Source organism: Microtus oregoni, unplaced genomic scaffold (genome assembly GCF_018167655.1).
Source record: "Microtus oregoni isolate MIOR12 unplaced genomic scaffold, Mior012 000072F_ref0000427, whole genome shotgun sequence".
Lineage (NCBI taxonomy): Eukaryota > Metazoa > Chordata > Mammalia > Rodentia > Cricetidae > Microtus > Microtus oregoni.
The window spans coordinates 8,404,644-8,426,345 of NW_024543979.1; the positions used below are offsets into that span (position 1 = coordinate 8,404,644).

The 21,702-nt window shown below is 41.0% G+C and overlaps 1 protein-coding gene across 3 annotated transcripts in view; it reads right to left on the minus strand.

Moving 5' to 3' along the window:
• The window catches only part of LOC121440972 (ecotropic viral integration site 5 protein-like), a 55,433-nt gene that overhangs the window by 19,368 nt on the left and 14,363 nt on the right, over positions 1–21,702 (minus strand). For 2 of the 3 annotated variants that reach the window (XM_041642069.1, XM_041642071.1), the window contains exon 6: positions 4,617–4,712. The exons of the other annotated variant lie outside the window; for it this stretch is intronic. In XM_041642069.1, coding sequence (XP_041498003.1) covers positions 4,617–4,712 — 96 coding nt within the window. The remainder of the gene's footprint in view (positions 1–4,616; positions 4,713–21,702) is intronic. 3 annotated transcript variants of the gene reach the window in all.

Below are 21,702 nucleotides of genomic sequence, written 5' to 3' on the forward strand. Positions count from 1 at the left end.
TTAGACATGATAATTAAACTTAGTTTTAAAAACATAAATAGAAGTTCTAAGATTTATAAACCACACAGAACATTTTAAGGGTATACTTCCTTGTAGTTAGAAGCTGCTGCTCTGGGAAAACTAATCTTTTCCAATGGTTAAAGACAAATGACAACTTGTAACTTACATATTAATTTAAATTCAACCATTACCAGCCATCAGAACAAACAGGAAAACTTTTTATTAGAAAGTCCTTATTTTTGTCTCTAGAGCTACACTGATGTCGTCCATACAGTTTGCGGGCAAGGACGTCAGTTCGGCAACATTCTTGGAGCCCTGCTGTATCTAAAAGGAAATGAAGACACTCAGAAACAAGCAGCGGAGAACAGGCATGCAGCTAAAGGTATGGCGACCAGTAAGAAGGCTCGGTGGTGAAGGAACTTGCCACACAAGCCAGATCACCTGCTTTGATTCCCTGGGACCTGTGTAAAGGTAGATGCAGAGATCAAGCAATACAGTCTACTCAAGTATTTTGGGAGCTGGTTTATGTGTTGTTTTTCTGCTTTCTGAGGCACAGCCTCATTATCTCAGACTGGCCTCAAACTACCTGTGTGCTGATGACTTTGAACTCATAATCCTCTTGTCTCCATATCTAAGTGCTGGGATTAAAGGTGTGTTAAATATTTTGGTTCTAAAGATTACTGTCCAAATCAGTCTTTTGTGGCAGGATCTTTCTGTAGTTCTGAATGGTCCTAAACTCACTCTGTAGCCTAGAGATCCTCATATTGTTGTGATTACAGGCACATGTCATCATGCCCAGCTACCAGTCTTTAAAATGTTTTTTTTATATTGAAAATATTCATCAAATTCAAATGGCTTTAACATCCATTTAAAATATACATTTAAAAAATTTATTTCTTCACACATCCTTGTATTTGTTCATGTGCATAAAGTACAAATGCCCTTGAAGCCAGGAGAGGGTGTCATGACCCCTGGAGCTGGCACAGAAGGGGATGAGCTGTCCAGGTAGGTGCTGGGAATCCCTGCTCACTACAGAGCAGTGAGTGCTCTCAACAATTAAGCCATTTCTCCAGCCTCTTACTAGTAATTTTTTAGAAAACGAATACAAGAAAATTGAGCTTTCAGAAAATGAAAAAAACATGTAAAAGAACAAAGAGGTACATTGTCATCTGATTATTAGTTTTAAAAATCTACTTTAATAACAAAGCGAACATACCAATTAAAATTATATTAAGCATTTTTAGGGCATTAAGAATACCTTTTGGTCATATTAAACCACACTTTGGCTCAGGTGCACATAAACAGGAATTTAAAAATGAGTGTTTGCCACATATTTTCTAGGTAGGTGTCAGCAAAGCTTTGTTCATGGTTTCCTTTGTCACTCGGACCTCTCACCACCTACTTAGTGTGTAGAGACAATAACAGATGCTGTGACATGTGAGACTCCACCTTAAAGAAGGAAGCTGCCCCTTCTGGACAGCGACAAAGATGTTCTAGGGAAGACATCAGAGCTGTGTGCTAATGGCCACTCCTGAGGATTCGGATAATAGAGCTAATGTCTGTCTGCATAAATACACCGCATAGGGAGAGCAAGCTGAACTAGATTTGATTCTGGTTCAACCATCTGCTTCTTGTATACTGCTTGGGAAAATACTCAACTATTGTTGAGTCTCAGTGTGCAATCCACGCAGCTAAGAACGATGCCACATTGAGAAGCGATCGTCCAAGGTCAGCGACAGAAAAATGAATCTTCTGACACGGTGAGTGCTCACCAGATATAAACCACCACTATTTTATAGACCACCGATGTATGCAGACATTTATTAAGAACAATCTGCTTCATCGAGCTGACTAAGGGAAGGGGTCACAGCTATAACATATATGTGCCATATCTGCAGAGGAAGACAACTGTGCCAAGTTTCTCTTCAGTAAGAACAAATATCAGCTAACAAAGTGACTGTTAACAGTCACATGATCAACTATAATACTAATATTTAAGTGAAAATTTTCATATTGAAAGTCAAAAATTTAGCAAGTTCTAGGATACAAATGCAACCACAGTCAGACTGACTTTGGCTACCTTCTTTAAACTATGAAGGGGGCACAGTATTTAATCCCCTTAGAGAGATACCAGAACTGGACAATGGTAATTATACCAGCAATTTTTTAAAAGGTTTATTTACATATTGTTTGTGTGTAAACATGTGAGCCTACGGTGAATTTATGTACAGCAGGTATGTGTGAGTGCCCAAGGAGGCCAGAGGGCACGGGATCATCTGGAACTGGAGCTACAAGTTACAGTCTGCTGCAAGCCGTGTGAGGTGTGTGCTGGGAACTGAACCACAGACCACTAAGCACTCTTAACCACTGAGTCTTTGCAGTGGCTATGTTGGTGGTAAGTGTGCGTATGTGTCCATCCGTGTGGGAACGTGCACACACAGGTGCTCAGGACGCCAGGAAAGGACGTGGACCCATTGGAGAACTACAAGTGGTTGTGTCTCTGAAACTCAGGTTCTCTGCAAAGGGCCATCGCAGCCCATCAGGCAGGCAGTCTATTTCAACCAGTATCTTGGTTTAAATTTCCACTTGTTGTTTCGCCTCTGTTGTGATAAACTAAAACAGGCAAAAGAACTAAAGTCTACTTGGAAACACAAAGGAAAAGCACCTCCAAGTGATACCTGAAGGAATTCCATATCCCTTTCCTTCCTTCTACTCGGTCTACTCTGATGACGTAGGCACTGTAACCCTCAGTTGGATCCTGACTCCACTGAGCCCCCACCACGTTCTGAGCCTCTGTCTGTGGTCCCAGGTCCACTGCAGACCTTCCATGGCCATAGCCTTCTACCAGGGGCCTCCCTGTTGTCCCCCATCCCTAAGACAGGGTCTCACAGAGATCATCCTGCCTCTGAAAGGTGTGTACCACTGTGCCAGGCTTACCAGGATTTTGGCTCTTCTGAACTGAATCTCATCACAAATTTATAATTCTTAATTTGAATCTAGCTTTTTAACAGACCACTATGCTCTGAAAATTAGTTTTCTCTTCAAGTTTATACAAGAAACTGCTTTCAAAGTTATTAAACACAAACATGCACACACACACATACTCACATGCGCTCTTGTTCTCTCTCTCTCTCTCACACACACACAGTCACACACACACACACACACACACACACACACACACACACCTCTACCTTGCACATGCATACATAGTTACTGAAGCACACCAATAATTCCAATGCTAGAGACTGAAGCAAAAAGATTGAAAGTTTGAAATCACTCTAGATAACAATACAAGCTCCTGCCTCTGCAGATCAATCATTGCATTAAAGCTAAACCTCAGGTGAGTACTTTTCTATCTTGATGAGAAAACCTTTTTTTTATTTTTAGCCAAATGGGACAGGCAAAATTAATTCCTGTTGATTGATTTTTATGCTAGTTTTAGAAATATAGTCAATTTATATATAATTTTCTTAATCCAACAATATTATTTTTCTTATACTTTATGGGAAATTGCTTTATTTCAGTCAGAATTTCTTAAGAACATACTCTGGGCACAAGGAGAAGTTCCCAGAGGGAGGATTTGCAGAACACCCATAGTGACAGAGATAAAACAAGTTGTTTGTTAAAAGTTCACTAGTAGAGTTCAAGGCATACATAGATCCTGATCACCCTCAAATATTACCAGTCATAAAATTCTAACGTTGATAGGAACGGCCCTGATGTGCCCAAGGAAATGGAACAGAACCACATGTGAATCTGTCAAATTTGTTTTCAGTTCTGTTTCCTCTTCACTAGGAATATTCACTCTAACTACCGGCAGGAAGTTATTTCACCAAACACTCAGCCTCAACCGAAGGATGCAAGGCCAGGAAAGGGTAATGTCCACACTTGTTCCTTTGAGGTTTAGATTCATCTAGTGGTCAAGGAGTTTCCTTTTTTCATTTTAAAAAGCAAATCAAGTTTATGCTATCCTTTCAAATCTCATTATGGTGAATAAATATTTTACAAATATTCAAAACAAGAAACACAGTTTTACCTGTATTGCTGAATACACAGCACGAGGAAAGGGTAAAGACCCGGAAATCGACCTATGCTGCACTAACAACAGACTAGGTTAAATAATAAGTTAGTGTAAGAGCCAATCAAATTCTGAGAAATTTCCATTGGCTGAATGTTAGAGATTCTAGGTGCCAGTTTAAAAGGCTAAGCAATCTGTTGAACTGATATGAGGCAAGTATCCTTTTTTGTAATCTCAGTAAGAGCACCATGAAGGGGGAGAAGACCTTCCTCCACCCAACGGCAACACCACAAATCCAGTCAGTTAGGGGCGCGGAAATTTTAATATAACTGCAGAATATTGAAGACATGGGTAACAGCCAAGTGTTTTCAGATCACAATTAAGAAAATAAGATACATGCTAGGAATTGATCATTTTAAGTTATTAAAGTTTAAGGCAAGTCCTTAATATTTGAACATAAAAATCTTTGCTTAAAAAGGCACTCTTCTGAGCTGCTCATAACTATGTCATAAATTCAGACAGCATCCAGGCTGAAAAGGTCAGTGATAAGTGTTACATCAAGAGAGGAAGGAAGAAGAAGACACTTATCGCTCACCTCATGAGTCAGCTCTGCTATCTGATCCTTCAGCTCCCGAATGCACTGGCTGGAATCGGCCCTGCTAAGCTGCCCTTGGAGCTTGCCCTCTTCTTTCTGTTTTGTGACAATAGAAAGAAAGCAAAATCAGAATCAGCAACAATTTTCACATCAAGAACTAAAATGTTTTAAGCAGAACATGTCCTGGATTTGTTCACAGGTCTCCATCTTTACTTACATTTTTACTTTAATTTCTGCTAACTCTACTGGGGACTACAATAGAAAGGAGCTCATGAAATGTGCTCCAGCCCTTTGTACTTACATCCAAGTTAATGATTCTCTTCCTAAATTATTTTTCTTTTTTTATTGAGCTTTACATTTTTCTCTGCTCCCCTCCCTTAAATTCTTATTATATTTTTAGCTGCATCTGATTTTTTGATCATCCCACATTTTATACATAATAAAACTGATTATTTACAATTTATATTTATCTGTGCATGTCTGTGAGTCCATAAATATAATTACAAGTGTCTATCAAGTCCAAAAGAGGGTGTTGGATCCCCTGGAGCTGGAGTTACAGGTGGTTGTGATCTACCATGGGGGTGCTGGGAACAGAACTCAGGCCCTCTGCAAGGCTGTATGTGCTCTTAACCACTGAACCAACTCTCTTCGCTCCTAAAGTTTGTTTTTAAACTTGTTTTGGTTTTACATATTTCTCATTGCACAAAATTAAAACAAATTGAAATGAACAATTTATGCATAATTCAAAATTCCAAAAACAATAAAGTTAAATATTTTGCTTGCAGCCTTCAAAATGTATCCTTGTGTACACAGACATATATGAACATGTCATACATACAGCTACAGATTCATGTATCTTGTGTGCACACACATGTGAACATGTCATACATACAGCTACAGATTCATGTATCCTGTGTGCACAGACACATATGAACACTTCATACATACAGCTACAGATTCATGTATCCTGTGCACACACACACATGAACATTTTATACATACAGCTACAGATTCATGTATCCTTGTGTGCACAGACATGATGGAGGAAGGTCATTGGTTAATTAAATAAAGAAACTGCTTGCCCTGGTAGGTTAGAACATAGGTGGGTGGAGTAAACAGAACAGAATGCTGGGAGGAAGAGGAAATGAGCTCAAAGACGCCATGCTCCCCTCTCCCGGGCAGACGCGATAGCTCTGTTCTCTGAGGCAGACGTGATGAAGCTCCGACCCAGGATGGACATAGGCTAGAATCTTCCTGGTAAGCGCACCTTGGGATGCTACACACATTATTAGAAATGGGCTAGTCCAGGTGCGAGAGTTAGCCAAGAAGAGGCTAGATATAATGGGCCAAGCAGTGTTTAAAAGAATACAGTGTCCGTGTAATTATTCTGGGGCATAAGCTAGCAGGCGGCTGGGGTGCTGGGGACACAGCCCCGCCGCTCAAATTACAACACAGACACATGTGAACATTTCATACATACAGCTACAGATTCATGTATCCTGTGTGCACACACATGTGAACACTTCATACATACAGCTACAGATTCCTGTATCCTGTGTGCACAGACACATGTGAACATTTCATACATACAGCTACAGATTCATGTATCCTGTGTGCACAGACACATATGAACATTTCATACATACAGCTACAGATTCATGTATCCTGTGTGCACAGACATATGAACATTTCATACATACAGCTACAGATTCATGTATCCTGTGTGCACAGACATATGAACATTTCATACATACAGCTACAGATTCCTGTATCCTGTGTGCACACACATGTGAACATTTCATACATACAGCTACAGATTCATGTATCCTGTGTGCACACACATGTGAACACTTCATACATACAGCTACAGATTCATGTATCCTGTGTGCACAGACACATGTGAACATTTCATACATACAGCTACAGATTCATGTATCCTGTGTGCATACACATATGAACATGTCATACATACAGCTACAGATTCATGTATCCTGTGTGCACACACACATATGAACATTTCATACATACAGCTACAGATTCATGTATTCTGTGTGCACAGACATATGAACATTTCATACATACAGCTACAGATTCATGCTTAAAATAGAAATTTAAAACATAGCTCATACTCTGTTTACTACACTTATTTAATATTTCAAATAGATTGTATTATTAAATATTTTTAAAACATGGTATTTGATCATTTATAAATGTTTAAACTAATCACTTTTTTATTCATTCCACTTTTTAAACATTTTAAAGGCACAGAAGAAAAAACCAGCATAGGCAACAGAAAATGACCGGTGAACGCTGGACCGGCCTTCAGGGTGCTCATGGCTGTCCTTACTCCTTGGATCCACACTAACTCGTCCTCTTCAAAGTAGGAGAGCAGAGCACAGGGGAGCATGCAGGAAGGAAGAGTGCACTGGGGCCGGCGCTCACTGATGACAGACACTACAGAGGAAGCAGTCTCCATCCCAATCCCAGCAGCACTGGAGATGAACTTGTAACAGTCACTCAGTAGGTGTCTTAAGCAATCCTCTGGTGTGTGGCTAACTTTCCTATCCTATCCTATCTACAATCTTGATTAAATGAGAAGTGAACTCCCTTCCCAGGAAGACGTGGGCTGTTATAACATTCAACACAAATAGGATGATCAACCCAGGATAAGCTCTTACGGTGTGAGGAAGACGGTGCAAAGCAGAGACCTCGGGTTTGGGGGCAGAACAGCAGTTTATGCCACACTCATCTATGGGCGGTGGGGGGGGGGGGACCTGCAATGCAGACAGGGACGCCCGTTTAAAACAACGGAGTCCAAAGGTGGTTATTAGGGTTCAGCTAAAAATAAATTTCCTAGAGCAGTGGATTTTTCTGGAGGAAAGGGACATCTGAGAAGCTTTACGATAAGAAGGCAGAGGAATGGAGGCATGCCTCCGTGGTCAAGAGTACTTCTTCTTGCAGAGGACTGTGGTTCGATTCTCAGTACCCACATGGTGACTTACAATCACCTGTAACTTCAGTTCCAAGGAATCTGACACCCTTTCTGATCTCTGCAGGCACCATGCAAACATGTGGTCTACTACACACATACATACTTACATAGATGCAAAACACTCATAAAATAAAAATAAGTAAGTCTAAAACAAAAATTTAAATAAAAACTATTTTTGTGAAAAAAAGAGCCATCCAAAATACATATGAACTCCCCTCAAACCAACAAACAAAGGCTGAAGATAAACCTCAGTGGTGTTGTGCTTGCCTGGCACAAGTGAGGTCCTAGGTTCGGTCCTCACTACCACAAAACAAACACACATGTCCCTTACACGTGTACTTACTAGACAAAAGGAATTTCTGAGGGGGGGGCCTCTATTCAATTAAGTCTGATGCTATAATGGACTAGGGAATAACATTTAGATTTAAATTTGAATTTCAACATGAGTAGCAACTGTTAGGCATGAAGGGTAAACTGGGGTGGGGGGAGAAGGCTGAGCAGCTCCAACAGGAGCCCAGAACACTTGTCAGCAGCACACCAGTCCTGCACACACACAGTCCTGCACACACACAGTCCTGCACACACACAGTCCTGCACACACACAGTCCTGCACACACACAGTCCTGCACACACACAGTCCTGCACACACACAGTCCTGCACACACACAGTCCTGCACACACACAGTCCTGCACACACCAGTCCTGCACACACACAGTCCTGCACACACACAGTCCTGCACACACACAGTCCTGCACACACACAGTCCTGCACACACACAGTCCTGCACACATACAGTCCTGCACACACACACCTGTCAAAGACCCTGCCTGAGTATCAGGATTCAATATTCCACCTAAGGAGCTATCACTGATATTTTAAAAGTGGAAACAAAGAAATGCTCCAAATGCTATTTAATGACAAATGTGTAAATTTGTCATTAAGTAAATAAACCTATAAATTCTTGATTTTTAATGTCCTACAAACAGGCTTTCAGTTAAATATTACTCCAAAGCATCTTTAGCAAAGACCTTTTTTCAGTGTAAGAGCATAATATATATTCACATATGTATTGAAGAACTATAATATATTCTGAGAATTACATATTAACAACACTGTGAAAACAATTCATTCAATTACCTAATGTTTAAGTCTTTTCCAAGTATTTTATGGCTTCCTACTTTCGGGCAGTGTCATATGTTTGTTTCTGATAAGCAGGGGAAAGTGTCAGCTACACTAATAAATCTGCCAGAGACTTGCATTCTTGAGGTTTTCTTTTGGTCCAGCTGATAACAACAGATTGCCAGTTCACTGGTTTACTAAAGAAAGAGCTCAACACTCCAGGAATGCGCTAAGGAGACCTTGCACACACACCTTTTGTCAGATCACAAAGGTATAAAGTGGTATTCATTAACAGGCACAGATGCACATCCTGTTAGCTTTGCCATGAGAATATCTACATCAGGATTTGCGCTAAGCCTTAAGTCAAAGAGTCAACAAATCAGATTGCTAATAATGTGAGTGCTTAGGTGTCCAGGAGCAAAAAATAATAAAGCTTACTTTGAAATGCATCAAAAAATAAGAAGGTTAGAATGATGGATAAATGAATATCTGGTAAAGCAACAGAAAAATTAAGTAAACAAAATATTAACAGGATGGAGACAGTGACTTACGTGTGCTAATTACACAATGCCTTCACTGTTTGTACATGTTCATAACACTTGGAGGAAAGAAATCACACTAACGCAGAACAATTCGCTCCCCTTTTCTCCACACCACTTGCTAAAAAAGTACACATGGTTCGCAGCTGGAAGCAAGGGCATCCTTAGTGTAAGAACAACTGGGGCTGAACAGACCCTGCCATAGGGGTGGGGGCTTAATGCAGCTCAGAAAGCATGCAGGGGGAGGACTTGAGATAGATTCCCCAGCACAAACACACAAAATAAATACAAATCTGCATCTTGTTCCATTAATGAATACGACTTTCATTGTATTCCCTAGGAATTTAAAATGAAAAACAGTAAGATTAAGTTATCCCTTTTCTAAACTGCTTGTTTAGAGAAGTGTTTTATAGTTCAGTTTTTGAAATTTTTGCGTATGTATAATGAGAAGTCTTTGAAACAAACCCCAATCCACAACATAAAAATGTATTTTTACAACCTTTATACTTTGGTTTATTTCTATAGAACAGGCGACCGAGCCCGTGCCTCACACGTCAGAGGTGGCCTAGCATTAACCTCCTCCGCAGACACTCATTTTCATTTTGAGACGGGATTGGCTAAGTGATGTGGACTGGACCTGGCTTACTCTGGCTCAGGCCTGCAGCTGGTCATCTCCAGCCTAGTCTCCTCCGTGCTGTGGCTACAGAGTGCACAGCACATCTCATTCATGTACACACTATAACCTCACTGCTCACATATGCAGGAGTACACACAAACCTCACTCACGTACACACTATAACCTCACTGCTCACATATGCAGGAGTGCACACACCTCACTCATGTACACACTATAACCTCACTGCTCACATATGCAGGAGTGCACACACCTCACTCATGTACACACTATAACCTCACTGCTCACATATGCAGGAGTATACACACCTCATTCACGTACACACTATAACCTCACTGCTCACATATGCAGGAGTACACACACACCTCACTCACGTACACACTATAACCTCACTGCTCACATATGCAGGAGTACACACACCTCACTCATGTACACACTATAACCTCACTGCTCACATATGCAGTAGTACACACACACCTCACTCACGTACACACTATAACCTCACTGCTCACATGTGCAGGAGTGTACACACCTCACTCATGTACACGCTATAACCTCACTGCTCACATATGCAGGAGTACACACACCTCACTCATGTACACACTATAACCTCACTGCTCACACCTCACTCATGTACACACTATAACCTCACTGCTCACACCTCACTCATGTACACACTATAACCTCACTGCTCACATATGCAGGAGTACACACACACCTCACTCATGTACACACTATAACCTCACTGCTCACATATGCAGGAGTACACACACCTCACTCACGTACACACTATAAACTTATTATTCACATATGCAGAAAATACTTTTCAATCAAATTACATTAGATTGAGACCTGTCAAGAGGTCACATGTGGAATTTTCCATTTGCTGCACTGTGTCTGTCATCTTCAAAAAAGTTTATTTTAGATTTTCAGATTAGAGATATCCAACCTATACCACATGCCCAGAATAAGAAGATATAGTGTAAAACTTCACCAAAAGTTTTAAAAGTCACACTGTTTGAGCAACCACTGAACCAATCTCTGCCAACCAATGTGATGAACGTGTCTGCTAGACTCCAGCAGCCTAGCGATGAGGTAAGGATGTGATGAAGCCAATCACACTCACTGCCCTCCAACATATCACAGAGATGAAGGTGACAGCCTACTCTAAACTAGATTTGGGGGCTGGGTGTGCAGCTCACTGCTGGGTGTGCATCTAGCTCAAGCTTCAGAACTGTGTTTTAAGAAAAAGCAACAAACTCTACACAGTAAATTTTAATTTCTTAATTTATATAGTTTAGTCATCATACAGGTTGGGTATTCCTAATTTAAAAACCCAAATGCTCCAAAACTGGTCCCTTTGAACGCTGCCATGACGCTACAGGTGGGAATGCCCTGTGTGGATGACGGACACTCATCTGCTCATGGATGCGAAGCTCAACTAGAAAAGCAAAGAAAGCAGAGCCTACAGAACCATGGTTAACAGCAACTGGGATCTGTAGTCAAAGATCCCTGAAGTGATGTGGGTTCCCCTCTGTATGCTGGGCTTTAGACCTACAGCAGGGCAGAACAGAGCTAGGTGAAGAAAACTACTGAATGCTGGGAAGAGGAAGGCGGAGTTTGGAGACGCCATGGAGACGCCAGAGGGGAAAGACGCGAGTTGCCAGCTAGCACCTTGCTGGTGAGGTGAGCCACAGCCACGTGGTGATACACAGATTAATAGAGATGGTTTAAATTAGGATGTAAGCGTTAGCCAATAGAAACTAGAGCTAATAGGCCAAGCAGTGATGTAATTAATACAGTTTCTAAGTGACTGTTTCGCGAGTCTTGGTGGCTAAAGACGAACGAGCAGCCTCCTACAACACCGAAGTGCAATCTACTTCTAAGACTTAGGAGTTAATCCTTATTATAACTCCTATTACTTAAGCCAATTTAGGTTGGATTTTCTTTTAGCCACAATAAAAAATATACACTCTAAATAAATATTCTCAAATTACTGTTAGTAACAGAATGCTTTCTTCCAATTCTGCTGCCAGTTTCATGTCACATTGTTCCATATTGGTCTTAGCTGGTTGATCCCTCTCTCCAAGAGTTTAGATCACTTTTGAACTCAAATCTCTTTCATTCTTTTTTTTTTTTTAATCTCTTTCATTCTTAACTCAGCTTTTGACAAGGTTTCTCTGTGTAGTCCTGACTGGTCTAGAAATCGCTCTGTAGACCAGGCTAGCCTCAAATTCACACAGACCCACCTGCCTCTGCCTCCTGAGTTCTGGGATTAAACGTGTGACCCACCCCGCCAGTTTAGAAAATATTATTTAAGTTTGATATGAAGAACTAAAAAAACTATTTAAGATCTAAGAAAAGTCCACACATGTGAATCCTGTGACTAAAAATTAATACTCTAAAGAATGAAGAAAAATCAAATATTTGATAAACAAAGTAATTCTCTGAACATACAAAAGCGTGTTTGTGTGTATGACAGGGAATGAAGGGGACTGTTCTCAGGGGTGACACTTGTGTTCACCAGACTGCTGCTGGCGACCTCAGTCACACCCAGTTATTTTGTCCCCTCATCATGGAAGCTCACTCAGAGGAAGCATCAGGAAGAGACAGACTATGCTAAGGATAGATCACCGAAGCTCACTCAGAGGAAGCATCAGGAAGAGACAGACTATGCTAAGGACGTATCACTCTTTGGCGGCTTACTAGAAAATATCAGCAGCTGCTGGTTCCCTAGAGAGGAGAAAACACGCATATGCAGTCATGTGTCAGGTCAGGCAGAGGGGGAACCTTTACTCAGAGACAGCTTCACCTGTACCTGTTGTACACCAACACATCACCAAGATTAAAATCAAATGTGTGCATCGAGCCGTGCTGAAAAGAATGTAACAAGAGTTTGTACATCAACTAAGAGACGGCATCGAGCTGTTCCGACGGTGGCTGAAAAAGTGAGTTTTGTGCTTTTAGACATAAGTAAAACTGGGAAAGTGAGAGAAAGAAAAGACAGGCCCTCAGACTTGTTCCAGTCTAGAAATTTAGCCAGACCGATTTTTCAGATAAATTTCTTGGGGTATGCCTAAAAGGCCATTCTTGTTTGTTTCTTTATCTGTTTCAATGTTGGTTAAAACTTACCCTATCTTGCCACAGGAAGGGCACTTCCTTAGACAGGAAGATAGCTGATTTTAAAAAGCCATGTTTCGATCTAAAAGTTTTAAAATATTCTACACAATCAGATCAACAAGTTTTGTTTTGAGATTTTGACCCATTAGAGCTCATAATTGACCCACTAGATCCAATAGCCCAGGCAGCAAGGCACCTCGTCTCTCACATCTGCCCGAATTTCCCCCTGTTTCAAACCAAAGTAGTGGCTATCATGACATTTACTATCACATCCTTGATTATGCACTGAGGATAAGGAACTGTTCTATATAACTTGGCCTACAAACATTACAAATGTCTAAATTAACAGTAATTCCATAAACAATCAAACCTAATCAACTCCCTTAAAGGACTGGAAAGACTGAAAATGCCTCGTTACCGTCTAGAGACAAACCCAAGTTTGTGATTACAACAGGAACTTTACTACTTTTAGCCTCGTTTTATCTACAATAATCCCTCTACATATTTAATTAATAACTTTCAAAAGAGTCAAAATGCAAACCTATGCATTGTTCAGTCAAGAGCACTCTGAACTCCAATAAAACTCCAAATAAAATACTGTTTTAAAATCATCTTTCAACACAAAGAGAAACCATAGTAAACCAAATATAGTGTCTACTGCATGGCAGATACTCAAAAAAACCAACCAACCAAACAAACAAAAAAGATTGTTACCTGGGCATGGAAGCAATGGATATAATCTCAGCGTTCAGAAGACTGGGTATAGGCATTCAGAATTAAATTGGACAAAATTCTAACTTATGTACCTATGGGCTTTTGTTTCGTTTTGTTTTTGAGACAGGGTCTTATTATATAGCCCTGGCTATTTTAGAGCTTGCTTATGCAGAACAGACTAACCTCAGATCTACAGAGATCAGCCTGCTGCTTTCTATGTGCTGGGATTAAAGATATGGTCGCCATGCTGGACAACAGCTAGTTCTTAAAAAGAAGATAATTCAAATACTGATAAGGGCCTGTACAATATAATACACAGTCCTGAGACAGCAATGGGTACAGGTGTCTGTGCCAAGCTGAAGACGGACTTCAACCCCAGGAACCAGTAAGGAGTAGTCCTCTGATCTACACATATCAGCCATGGCACCCTCGAGCACACACTTACACACAGAGAACATAGAGATGAGATACAGTAACTGGGGAGGGAGCAGGCTACGTTACAAAGATGACAGGGAATCTCTGAGTCAGTGGGAGACTCCAGGGAAATGTAAAGAACTGAAAATATAAGAAGCAGCAAGAGCAACAGCCTTCATACAAACATGAAGACAACTGCGCACAGTGCTGCATGCCTTCAACACAGAGAGGAAAAGGCAGGCCCTGCTGGACCCAACTTGTGAAGGGAAATGTGGTAAAATGTACCAGAGAAGCAGGCAGAAACCAAACAACTCAAAGGCTCTCAGGTAAGAGAGGGAGTGTGGCAGTCTCCTGTGAACAGTTTCCTTTGCTGCTTTTCCTTTCATTTGGAGGTTATAATTCTTGTTTTCTTTCTAGCAATGATTATCTTAAAGTAACTTGAACATACAGCTATTTAAAAGTTACAGCAATTAGATAACTCATAGACAGAGATATCCTAGGCTTGTATCATCGAGTCTTCTATTTTCCTAAGAGGCAATACTGCAACATTTTTAATGAGGTTCAGTATAAACACTCCAAATTAATTTTAAGGCAAACACAACACTCCAAATTAATTTTAAGGCAAACACACTGTCTTTTTTTGTTGTTGTTGTTTTTTTTTTTTTTTTTTTGGTTTTTCAAGACAGGGTTTCTCTGTGGTTTTTGGAGCCTGTCCTGGAACTAGCTCTTGTAGACCAGGCTGGTCTCGAACTCACAGAGATCCGCCTGCCTCTGCCTCCCGAGTGCTGGGATTAAAGGCGTGCGCCACCACCGCCCGGCAAACACACTGTCTTTTTAAAATGAACAGTCATATCCTAATTTATTTAAACATATATATTAATATGCACATAATACATACAAATGCACATATTTAATTTTTAAAACTATGTTCATGTTTGCATATGCAAAATGTATGCTATTACACACAAAAGCCAGAAGAGGGTGCTAGACCTCCTGGGGCTTTAGTTACAGGTATTCAGAGCTGCCCAATGAACCAAACTCCAGTGCTTTGGAAGAGCAGGAAGTGTTTTTTTGCTGAGCCATTTCTCCAGTCCCCAAGTGTGCATATTTTAAAATATATCATGGTATGTATGCGATATTTAACAAACATGTTCATGAAACACATTTGTAACATACTTATAACATGCTAAATGGCTAATTGTCTCAATTTTGCTCTTTTTCATTTAGTATGTCTTATACTATTTATTCTTCTTAAAAGATGTGGAAGATTCCAGAGAATACTGAAGTCTAACCATTCTACTAAAGGGTAAGATTACAATTGTTAAAAACATGGTAACTTGATTCTAACACATACACATACAGATACATACCATAAAAACAAAATAAAAACACTGTGTTAAAACTAATTTTGTATCTATGCAGCTATCTTAAGAATTCACAAAATGAAAAAAAAAAGAATTCACAAAAAGGGCTGGAGAGATGGCTCAGAGGTTGGGAAGACTGGTTGCTTTTCTAGAAGACCCAGGTTCAATTCCCAGCAACTACATGGTGACTCACAACCACCTGTAATGAGATCTGGTGCCCTCTTCTGGTGTGCAGGCAGAACTTTGCATAAATAAATAAATAAATCGAGAAAGAAAAAAGAAAGGAAAGAAAGATAGAAAGAAAGAAAGAAAGAAAGAAAGAGGGAGGGAGGAAGGAAGGAGGAGAAGGAAGGAAGGAAGGAGGAGAAGGAAGGAGGGAAGGAGGAGAAGGAAGGAAGGAAGGAAGGAAGGAAGGAGGAGAAGGAAGGAAGGAAGGAAGGAAGGAGAAGAAGGAAGGAAGGAGGAGAAGGGAGGAAGGAAGGGAAAGAAAGAGAGTTCACACAAAGCAAGCAAAAGGTCTGCAGACGGCTCAGCGAGAGCCTGGGCGGAGCATAGCACAAGAAGAGCTGACTCCACAGAGCTGTTCCTGCCCTCCATGTGCACACACCCACCCCCACCCCCACCCATGCACAGTAAAAAAAACAAATTAAATTTTAAAGAACACAAAAGAAATCTAAAATAGAAAAAATATATAAGCAGTGGTTAATAATAAGTTTTAAAATGTTTGGAGATAAATCATATGGGGGCACATGCCAGAATTCAGCACTAAGACAAGGTGGAAGGATCTGAGTTCAAAACCAGTCTGGGCTACACAAGATTCTGTCAGAAGGAAAAAGGGGGGGGGGCTAGAGAGCAGCTCAGCATTGGCTGCTCTTCCCAGCTAGCGCACAGCAGCTCGCAGCGGTCTGTAACCCCAGTTCCCAGGTACCCGACACCCTCCTGTAGGCAAAGCAGCAATGCAGATTAAAAACAGCAACTTCAGTGTGTAACCTTCAGTGGCTTACGAGTATCATCCAGTTAATGGTTTCTAGCTTACACGTATGCACTGGATGCCCTAAGTCCCACAGCTTTCTCCTCTCTGAGTTTTCATCAGATGTCTGACATACAATAAATTTTTCACATGCAAACAGTTATTAAAATTTTATGTTTTACTTTCAGAATTTGAAATAATTATTTATTAGACCTTGACACTTTAGTCCTGTTAAAAGGAAAAACACTGCTTGCAAGTAGACATCACAGCCATAAAGGAAATAACAAAAACAATTAGTAATCTCCCCCATGTTCTTTTCATATAGATTTCAAAATAAATCTAAGGTTATACATAGGATGTGGGTTTTCTCTGGGAGTAGTATTACAGAAGGCTGTGGTATTAGCAGGGTCATGACTCAAGGCAGGTTACTCAGTCTCAGATGCAAGTGGAGAGCTTACATTTTACAAGTAATTTGTTACAGCTGCAGATGAAAAACTCAACCAAAGAGGAGGCTGCAGCTCACCAAGACAGGCACGCGCTGCTCTCTCTGGTGAAAGCCAAACTCCTCTACAAAACACTTTGAGAAGCCATCTCTTTACTATTTTAAAGATTGAATAACACATTAATGGCTGTATTATGAAACCAGGCTCAACGGTCAGAGAGGCCACAATGTTGCCTACAGCGTGGTTGGAATTCTTCAGCTCTATTTTGTCGTTTTCAACTCAACTGCTGAAGTCAAAGGTCTCTGAACTGTGACTGCACACGGAATGGCTGTAAGGCAGTTGGCAGGCAGCACCCTGACTAATGGACGGAGTAATACTGAAACATTAAGACTAACCACTAAACTTTAATAAGTGATTACTGATTTATAACTCAGCCTCACGAAGAATTTAATCAGAACAGTAACTGTGGTAAGTGGTAGCCTCTCCATGACTTCGTGTGACTCATTTGAAACATCTAAAAACAAATCACACTGATCTGTACAACTGATGAATCCTCAAAACAGTTTCCTGTAACTTAAAGTCATAGACACGAAGTTTGAATAGTCTTCTTAGTAACCTGAAGAAAATGAAAATACATACATTCTGAAATACACATAGAATAATGTTCTGAAAAGTATAGAAGGAAGAAATTAGATTCATTTTTCCTAGCATTTTTTTAGAGACCTACAAAGAGAAACGCACAAGAGATATTTCTGACAAACGTACAAATGAAGAGATCAGGTTTCACACACAAAAAGGTGGGGAATGTTTCTTATAAGTTGTAGTTTAATTGGCAATGAATTAATTTTGTTACAGATACTTAAAACTCTACGTAATTCTGAGTTCTTAAAAAGTAGGAAACCAGCCAGGTGGTGATGGCGCACGCCTTTAATCCCAGCACTTGGGAGGCAAAGCAGGTGTGAGTTCGAGGCCAGCCTGGTCTACAAGAGTTAGTTCCAGGACAGGCTCCAAAGCTACAGAGAAACCCTGTCTCAAAAAACTAAAAAAAAAAAAAAAAAAAAAAAGGATGAAACCATATGATTTCTGGAATAGTCTTAGATTTAAAGACAGTTTGAGAAGACAGTTCATACACCAGAAGTCTCTTACATTCATTAGCTATGTTGGTTAAGATTCATGAGCCCGTGTGACAGTAACTATGAATTAAATACACGGTGTACTCAGATCTCCTTCCTGTTGTTTCTAGGCCTGCCTTTTCTACAGTTGCCAGTCTACCGAACATTGTGTGTTTCATGGCTTTGAGATACACTAACAAGTGTCTGCAGAATGTGCGCACTGGAATCTGTCCGCAGCAAGAGGCCCCTGAATCATATAATAACCCTAATAACTAGACGCAAGCGAGAGGAAGTGCCTACACCCAGCTCTCTGTGTTGTGATACAGTTACAGACTACCTGTTTCCAAATTTAAAAATGCTTGAAGTAAAAATGTCCTGAAAGATAAAGATCTTTTATTGTTTAATTAAGTTGTTCAAAATAAAAACAATAAATAAATATACTTCGAGAGTCAGATGGAATCTTAGCAGCTAGTTTAGGAGGCTGTAAAGTATAAATCAATCACAAAGTTTTATGGAGAATTCCACGGTTCAGTAACTTCACATAACTAAAAGCATTAGTATTCTAAAGGTGATAGTAAAGACCTTATCACTTCCTTTCCATCTCTGTCAAAGTGCAAGCTGCTTTGGGCACACTGATTTAAACCTAGATCCCACATTCGCTGTCAGAACAGAATTCTGGGCGTCTCTAAGCCATCAGTAGTTGGGGTATTGCCCATCTGAGGCATCCCTAGAGGTTATCTGCTGGGCAAACCAGCACAAGTGGGTAAACGCTGCAAAGTACCAGGAAGAGGACCCATGCTGGATCTGTGCCATCTGTAACAAAGCCATGCCAACTCAAGGGCTTACTTAGCACAGAGTCTCTAACGTGTTTTTTTTATAAATCAACATGTTTATTTTTTAATAACCAAAATATAATTCAGTTCCAGGGTTAAGTATCACATGGATTTAATCCTCATCTATTTTCCTCAACATAACTGAGCGAAAATGAACTTTCCTATGCTTTGTCCCACTACTTGAAAAGTAGGGACAGTCCTATGGAGCCACGTAGAGCAGAGGTCAGGCGACATCTGGGTCAACAAAGCGGTGCAGACTCCACTAACAGGAGAAACGTTGGTTTCTGACCATTCCCACCGACATAAGACAGCACACACTTACAAGCACTATTCTGAATGAGGTTTAGTTCAAGCCTTTTATTAAATGTTATCTGACTGATCCCTCAAATACTTGAAAACCTTTTAATGACTTTCCGAATTACTCAGAGAAAAACCAAAACTTTTAGGTCTATTTCTTTCTCAGATTTCCTCCTTTCCCCCATTCTCCTCCACCTGAGACTGTTCACACAAGCTCCTGACTCTGGACAGTTAATTCTTTGCTCAAATCTGCCCGTCTTGGGTCCTCTGGAAGAGCAGCAAGTGCTCTCAAGCCCTCTGTGCCTCGGGTCCTCTCCAATGAGCTTCACCTGGTCACATTAGCGGAGGACCAAGCCTCATAGTCTCAATCCTGTTTTCACGGAGGCAGACATCATCTTCTAAACTGCCTCAAAAGTAGTAGAATGTACAAAAACCTAAGTAGAAAACAGTATGCAGAGGGTCCAGAAACCTGCAGAAGCACAAAAGCCCCAGAACAGCACACGCTTGAGCACACTGGGCGCAGTGCTGAACGCAAGAGAGGGCGTGAGGATGGAAACAGGAGTCTCGGGAATAACCACGCAGAGGAGTTCTGATGTGATTGCTCGGTTGTTTTAGGAAAGCAACTCTGGTAACTACTGGACAGAGACCTGCAGTGGAGGCTGGAAAAAGGAAAATGGATGGAAGAATTCCAAATGCTTCAGACACAACAGCCAGGAGATGGACGAAGGATGGGCAGGAAAAAAACAGAAATGCTAGGACAGATTCAAAATGAGGGTTTTCAGTTTTGTTTGCAGGCAAACGTTGGCAGGTGTTAGCTACTAAAGCTGAAAACTTGAACACCTTACACAGGTACCTCTGGCCCGCGTTGCAGAAGGTAGGAAAGAAGGACCTGAAGCTATTCCAGGCTGAAAATGTGCTAACAAACGGTCCAGTCATCAAGACTCAAGATACAAAGATACAGAAGACTTGGGGCACAATAGGAAAACATCTGATTTCACAGAAGTCAAAATATGTTGATGGGTTGACAAGTGGATAAAGAAAATGTCCATGCATACAACGGGAGGCTACTCAGCCTTTAAACGGCTGGGGCTGCGCTAGCTCTGACTGTGCAGCCTGCAATCTCAGCACTCAGAGAGCAGAAGCAAGCGGATCATGGGGTAGAGAACAGCCTGGGCCATATAAACTTCTAGTCTGGGCAGCACAGTAAGATTCTGCCTCGAATACCAAATATAAATAAATAATGGCAAAAAGAAATGCTATCATCTGTGACATGGATAAACACATGTGCTCACTTATACTGGAAACCGGGAAAGCAGCCCTTATAGCAAAGTAACAATATAACGATTAGCACAGGCTCGGCACAGCAAGTTAGAGAAAAGTTTAAGAATATTCCATACATCTTCATTTCATTTCTCATAAAATGATGTAATATGTAGATTTCACTTTGGAAAACATGCAGAATATGAGGCTCTTCATTTTAGTAAGTATTTGAACACAAACAAGAATTGATTTGGGGGCTGGGAAATGAATCAGTGGGTAAGAAAGTTTGCTCTGCATGATCAAGACCTCAGTTTAAATCTCCAGTGTCCACTGAAAAAAGCACATGTCTGTGACCCCAGCATTGAGGGGCAGACACAAGCACATCCTAGGAGCTCACTGGCCTGTCAATCTACCAAAACAGCGAGTCTCTGGCTCAGTGTGACACCCCATGTTCAGTTCTGGCTTCTGCGTGTGTACATGAGTGCACACTCACACATGCACAACACGCAGGCTGTGAAGTCACAGGCATATGCCACCAAACCTAGCTAAAAGTCATGACTTAAATCTTGCTATTTTGTGATTGGACGTTTAGAAAGATGGTGCAGTGGTTTGAGCGAAGATGGCACCCACAGGCCCCTATGTTTGGTACCCAGTGGTACCCAGTGGTGGAACTGTCTGGGGAAAATCAAGGGGTGTGGCCCTGTTGAGACAGGTGTGACGTTATTGGAGGTATATCATTGGGGTAGGCTTTGAGGTTTTAAAAGTACCTGCCAGGATCTCTTGAGTCTAAATCTCTGTCCTCCTCCCCTCCCTCCCTCCCTCCCTGACACCACCTGCTGTCTATGGACCAGAATGGAAAGCTCTGGGCTACTACTCTGGCACCATGTCTACCTGCTTCCGACCACAGTAGCCACTGACCAACCCCGCCCCCATTAAATGTTTTCTTTTATAAGAGTTGCCTTGGTCATGGTGTCTCTTCACAACAACAGAACAATAACTTGGAAAAGTCAATATAGAATTGTGTATAATAGCATGATTTAAGTAACCAAAGCTAGGCATGGTACCTCACACCTATGATCACAGCACTCTGGATGCACAGACATGAGTTCTTACGGGAGTTCTAGACCAGTCAGCTCTACACAGTGAGTTCCAGGACAACCTGAGCTACATATCGAGAGCTCTCAGAAAACTAAACTAATACTGTGCTGGCTAGTCTACGTCAACTCCACACACAAGGTAGAAGGTAGAGTCACCTGGGAAGAAGGAACCACAAT